This window comes from Oncorhynchus keta, unplaced genomic scaffold (assembly GCF_023373465.1).
Source record: "Oncorhynchus keta strain PuntledgeMale-10-30-2019 unplaced genomic scaffold, Oket_V2 Un_scaffold_1109_pilon_pilon, whole genome shotgun sequence".
Classification (NCBI taxonomy): Eukaryota; Metazoa; Chordata; class Actinopteri; order Salmoniformes; family Salmonidae; genus Oncorhynchus; species Oncorhynchus keta.
Genome location: NW_026290758.1, coordinates 239,454 through 246,354, shown reverse-complemented (window position 1 = coordinate 246,354; position 6,901 = coordinate 239,454). Strand labels below are relative to the sequence as shown.

General features: G+C 39.1%; 1 protein-coding gene across 3 annotated transcripts in view; it reads right to left on the bottom strand.

Moving 5' to 3' along the window:
• Window positions 1–464: 464 nt before the first annotated feature.
• LOC118372868 (nuclear factor of activated T-cells, cytoplasmic 3-like) overlaps window positions 465–6,901 on the bottom strand; it is a 91,979-nt gene continuing 85,542 nt past the window's right edge. For all 3 annotated transcript variants that reach the window (XM_052513434.1, XM_052513435.1, XM_052513436.1), the window contains exon 10: window positions 465–6,197. In XM_052513434.1, coding sequence (XP_052369394.1) covers window positions 6,139–6,197 — 59 coding nt within the window. In that variant the 3' untranslated portion in view covers window positions 465–6,138. The remainder of the gene's footprint in view (window positions 6,198–6,901) is intronic.

Below are 6,901 nucleotides of genomic sequence, written 5' to 3'. Positions count from 1 at the left end.
ATGAATCCCGGTTCCAACTGTACCGGGCAGATGGTATGTTGTATGCGGATGTCAACGTTGTGAACAGAGTGTCCCATGGGTGGCAGAAGGGTTATGGTATGGGCAGGCATAAGCTACGGACAACGAACACCATTTCACTTTATTGATGGCAATTTGAATGCAGATACCGTGATGAGATCCTGAGGCTCATTGTCGTGCCATTCATCCACCCCATTACCTCATGTTTCTGCATGATAATACACGGACCCATGTCGCAAGGATCTGTACACAATTCCTGGAAGCTGAAAATGTCCCAGTTCTGGATGACAGATCTGTATTCCTAGTCATGGGGAATACATAGATTAAGGCCTCATTTATTTCTATTTACTTGTTTGCTTATATGAACTGCAACTCAGTAAAATCTTAGAAATTGTTCCATGTTGCGTTTATATATTTGTTCAGTAAGAAAGAGAAAAACACAAAGCCAAAGTTTGACATTTGTATTTTTATTGAGACACTACTGTAAGAGCCTAAATGCAAGGTATTCCCTTTGAATACATTCAAAAAGCACTGCAGTCTTAAATTACAAAATGGTTTTAAAATACAAAATGTACATGAAATGACAATACAAGGTTCCTGTAAACATCAGCTAAAACCTGTATTTCCCTTTTCTTTTACAAAACATATATTTATAGATATATGTACCCAACCGTTAGGAATGACATCCATTTCAAAGTATCAAAAATAGAGTTCTAATGTCAGTCTGTGTTGCTTTTTACCGGTATGTAAAATGGGAACATATTGTTTATCTTTGGTTTTACAGACGAGGATGGCAGAGAGCGAACGGTTACTGAATTTAATGCTGCTCTTGTTTCTGGACTCATATGCCTCATTCACACTATAGAGCCAAGCCGAGCTAAACTGGGTTGCCCCAGTATAGCTCAGTATGTTTACGCATCTACATAGTGCTGGAACTGTGCTGGAAAGGACCATGTGAAAATGAATCATCCAAGCCAGCACAGTACGGTTCTGATCAGCTCTATACTGTGAATCAGGTAACAGTCTCACAAGCAGCACCAGAGCCAGCCCTTCCTCTTGTAACTAACGTCCTGCTGTCCAAAATGTATATTCTCAAGTAAATTATCAACCCAGAAGAGCATATAGACAACAAACCAGTAATTCATATTCAACACATGAGTTAAGGCCTTCCTATAGTTTAAATAAACAAATAGTGACATTCTCTCCTCACTATTTGAAAATGTTTTACACATAAAACTAAAGCCACGAGAGATTATTATAAACAAACCAGTTATTTTGTACTTGATGCCAAATATCACGTTGTCATGATGCTTTCGTCATGGTTTGCATAGTGGCCTAATACATATGTGTGCTTGTATTGTACAGAACTGAAATTCATTGTAAATAAAAAAACACTTATCTACAGTTTATTGGGTACAAATGCACACATCCACACACACACACACACACACACACACACACTTAATATAATCTACTAAGACGCTTGCACTGTGTCCTTTACAAGGCAGATTCACTGACTGGCCCTCTGGTATGCAGGACTAATAAGTATTGTGCTGATACTCTAGAAGGCTGCGTTTATACAGGCAGCCCAATTCTGATATTTGGCCACTAATTGGTTCTTAGACCAATCACAGAACTTTATCAGAGCTGATCTGATTAGTGAGAAAAAGATCAGAATTGGACTACCTGTGTAAACGGAGCCTTGAAATAACAGAACCAAGCATCTCTGCTGCATCTACAACTATAGGCATCAAGGTTCTTGTTTTAACATTTTTTAAACGTTTTTTAAAGGCATCAGGCAGGTTTTTTTGTGTATAGCAGAATTATTTTCTATTTCTCACTGGACTTGGACAGTTGTCATTAGCAACATCCTCTCAGAGAAAAAAAATGTACATGCAAGAATATACATATATCATTGTCCAATCACAGAGAACATGTTAAGGCAATAGGAGTTGTTCCTACCCAGACCAATCAACATGTTATATTACAGCATGACTACGTAATGTATGGCATACATACATACATCTATCCAGCATTCAGAATCACATTCTGTAAACATCCTTATGATGATGTTGGACTGGAATATGTTGCTTTTTAACACTCAGCTTTGTCATTTTCTTTGGACTTTTTGTTGTTGTAATTCTCAGGCAAACTGAAAATCTTTTTATTATTGCTATCAATATTCCATACATTTGCAGTCTGTATGTCTCCCCAAGGAGGAAGATTGACAAATATATATTTTTGTTAAGGTACCATCCTGAAGAGAAAATGATAATTTGTCATGATTGTCTTGATGTACAACACACAGGGGGCCTGGAAGAACCAACAACATACAAAAATGGAAATCGTTTTTAAAAAACAAACTTAACCTTGTTCATCAGGGGTGGTGGAGGGGGGTATACATAAATACAATATATATAAATTACTATGTATAAAATACTTTTATCAACAGTTTTCAATGTGTTATATTATTTCCAATAGTATGTGGATTGAAGCTGCTTTACCCTCAGAAGGTATGGTTGTTACAAAGTGGAAGGCAGAGTCTCTGGGCCCAGTTTTTCAAAAGTTATCTGATTGGATTTCTGCAATCGGATAAAATGACACGATAGAATTGGGTTTTTCAAAATAAAACAAAATTATTCTGATCCTCCAGATTTGGTAATTCAATCTGACCATTAAATCGGGATTAAATGTAGTTTTTGCATATTTGTTTTACTCCTAAAAGGTAGTGAAGATGATAGTTTTGATGCCTAAAATGTGGATTATCTTGATCCCACTGGAAGGGTTGTATTCAGGGTGGATTTAGAAAGTGAAAAGCACCACAACCAATACATTTCAATGTAACTAAAAACATTCTTACATCTGAAAAGGAAAGGTTCATTATGTTAAATTGACAGCAGTATTAAGTGTGTGGTCAGTTGTTATATTGAGAAGTGTACTTACTTATAGGTGATATGCAGGCTCTATTATTTGTCATATAGTTACCTTTATTCATGTGGTTTACTCATCTCTGTTTCCCTATGACAGTGTGGTAGTACCATAACCTGTCCACTAGATGGAAAGGTGTAGGCCTGTTGAAAGCACTGACAATCTGGATTCTGTGATCTTCATGTTGTGGATCAGAATGATCCTGTCCGATTATTTTCTGAAAAACTGGCCCAAAAACAGCCAGATCAATCTGATCCTAATTGCAAAAAAGCATTACGGAATCCGGATCATTCTTATCCAGATTAAACGTTTAGAAAAACTGGGCCCAGGGCATCAAGACAGTTAGTATGCATTCACACTTACACCCGATTCCCTGTATAGTGCACTACTTTTGACCAGTATGCTGGCCAAAAGTAGTGCACTCTACAGGGAATGAGGTGACATTTCAGACACTCTTTAGTTATTGCATGACAGAGTTCAGAGGAACACAGGTCTGTCTTGCTCTGTGGATAATTCAAACACCACCTTTAATTAAACTCCAACAAGTCTACTTACAGTTACAAATATATATTTACTTGTCTTAACGGGCTACCTCGGTCTGGAGAAAACCAGTGTTCATCTATCCATCGCATAAAACATATTCATCGAAAGTCAAGTGTCTCCATATCACAAAATCAGAAATCCATCTAATTTCTATAAAAATCTAAGTCATACTCTGCATGAAGAGTCAACTGTACAAACAAACAACAAGTGTTTATCATCCTATCATTCAAAGCTGCTATTTAACAAGGTTTATAAGGCATTTGTTCAACCTGAAGAGGAGGATTGGGGAGTCAGGAGGAGAGTAGTAATAATATACAGATACAGGGTCTTCAGAAGGTATTCATACCCTTTGACTTATTCCACCTTTTGTTGTGGTACAGCCTGAATATAGAATTGATTAAATATATTTTTTTTACAACTCAACCATCTACACACAATAACCCATAATGACAGTAAAAACATGTTTTTTATAAATGTTTGCTAATTAATTGAAAATGAAATAGAGAAATCTAATTTACATAAGTATTCCCACCCCGGAGTCAATAATCACCTTAAGCAGTGATTAGACCTGTGAGTCTTTCTGGGTAAGTCTCTAAGAGCTTTGCACACCTGGATTGTGAAACATTTGCCCATTCAATTCTTCAAGCTCTGTCAAATTGGATGTTGATCATAGGTAGACAACCATTTTCAGGTCTTGCCATAGATTTTCAAGCAGATTCAAGTCAAAATTGTAATATGGCCACTCAGGAACATCCACTGTCTTCTTGGTAAGCAACTTCAGTGTAGATTAGGCCTTGTGTTTTAAGTTATTGTCCTGCTGAAAAGTGAATTCACCTCCCAGTGTCTGGTGGAAAGCAGAATGAACCCGATTTCCCTCTAGAATTTTGCCTGTGCTCCATTCTGCTTATTATTTAATTTAAAAAAAATCTCCAGTCCTTATCGATTACAAGCATACACATAACATGATGCAGCCATCACTATGCTTGAACATATGGAGAGTACATAACACTTTGTACTCAGAACAAAAAGTTCATTGCTTTGCCAAATGTTTTTGTGTATTACTTTAGTACCTTGTTGCAACAGGATGCATGTTTTGGAATATTTGTATTCTGTACAGGCTTCCCTCTTCTCACTCTGTCCATTAGGTTAGTATTGTGGAATAACTACAATGTTGTTGATTCATCCTGTTTTCTCCCATCACAGCCATTAAACTCTGTTTTAAAGAGACCATTGGCCTCATGGTCAAATCCCTGAGTGGTTTCCTTCCTCTCAAGCAACTGAGTTAGGGAGGATGCCTGTATCTTTGTAGTGACTGGGTGTATTGATACACCATTCAAAGTGTAATTAATAACTTCTCCATGCTCAAAGAGATATGCTCAATATCTGCTTTTTTTAACCTATCTACCAATAGGTGCCCTTCTTTGCGAGGCATTGGAAAAACTCCCTGGTCTTTGTGGTTGAATCTGTGTTTGAAATTCACTGCTTGACAGATAATTTTATGGGTGGGGTTCATTGATGAGATAGTCATTCAAAAATCATGTTGAACACTATTATTGCACACAGAGAGTCCATGCAACTTATGTGACTTGTTAAGCTAATTTTTACTCCTGAACTTATTTAGGCTTGTACTAACAAAGGGGTTGAATACTTATTCACTCAAGACATTTCAGCTTTTTATTTTTTATGAATTCTGAAAACACAAGTCCACTTTGACATTATTGGGTATTGCGTGTAGGCCCGCGACAAAAACGTCTACATTTAATATATTTGAAATTCAGGCTGTACCACAACAAAATGTGGAAGAAGTCAAGGGGTGTGAACACTTTCTGAAGGCACTATATCTACATGGCTGGAAGGTCACTAGAAGTGTGGAATGTTGCATATTACAGATCCCAGTCCAGCACCAGAGAAGAAGAGAAGGGGCTCCCAGGCACCCAGAGACAAAGAAGGACAAGGGTGATGGGGGTGTCGCAGTGGGGCTGCAGTACTACCTCTACACTCCCAGGGGGTGCTCAACCAACCGGGGTGTATGTACCGTCGAGGTCTATGCTGGTGAGAAAATCATGAGTACAGTATTCAACCCTTCTTTATTCCTACTGAGGGGTCCTATTGTTCCTCACTGAGCACTACACTGTTGGGGCAACATTGTGACTTGAGAGGGTATATTACATACTCCAACCAAACACCCTGAACAGAGAGTTTAGCTGCATAGAAACCGTTTAGGAGGTGATCACTATCTAAACCAGTGATCACCTCTGGGGATCTGAGCCCAGGACAGAGAACTAATGCTAAAAATGAACTTGAAGTCAACTGAACAGAGAACATGTTCCTCGTCTTTCTGCCACTCACTGACCCCAATAATCCTAGTTTGTCACCACAGTGTTCTCCTGTTTATAATCTGATGTATACATGTGTAGGTGGGTGAATCTGAGCTCTTTTGCTGCCATATGGGTATATGAAAGGTTTGTTAATGTGTATCTGGAGGGTCTTTTTGTGGACTGGTAGGTCCATGAAGTGTAAAGGGGAATCTCAGCCCAGTCTGTCCTGCCTAGAGGCAGGTAAAGTCCTGTGGTGGAGGTGGTGGTGTTGGGGCTGGTGAGGACACTGCTATGCCCAGCTGGGTGTGTGGAGGCCTGGCCACGGACAGCGCTACGACTGGGCACCGCCACCAGGGGACTGGGACATGTCTCTGCCGATGATCTCATTCACTGGAAACACAAAGAGAGAGGATACAGGTTCACTACAGCTGAACAACACAGTCCAGAGGGTTTATTATTATAGGCTACTAAACCTTAGCAAGGCTTTCTTCATCTTCAATTGACCCAAAGTTTTTGAGGACACATTAATTGTTATATATTATCAAGAAAGCAAATCTAAATTGTGTTCCTGAATGCATTCAGACTGTGAGAAAATACAAATGTTTACCAGCAGAGGGCGATGTTGGCCAGCTCACTTACTGACTACTCTGAACACAGAAAAGTTCAGCTTCAGCATATCACAGTGGAGAGATAGAGGGAAAAACTCATACATACACTGGCAAGACCCAGAGGTTCAACTCACAGCTTTGGAATGACAAAACCACCGTCAACAACCAGAAAGCGAGGAGAAACTATTCCATTCACTGCCGTGTGTCATTACCGTCAGACATGACCTTTCACAGCGTCCAAGATATTTAGTCTTTACCACCACAACATGTCGACTCCTATAAATATCATCCTCCATTTATTGAATGGCCTAGCGAGCACCATTTCTCTATTGCGTTTCTTCATTTCTTCCACCTCTTAATGGAGCTTGAGTACATTTCCTCTGGCCTATTATTGTGGGTTTGCGAGCGTAGTAAATGGGCCTGTATAAAACTAATCCATTGTTACAACACATGTTGTCGACCCCAGAGAGGCACTCAAGCACAGTG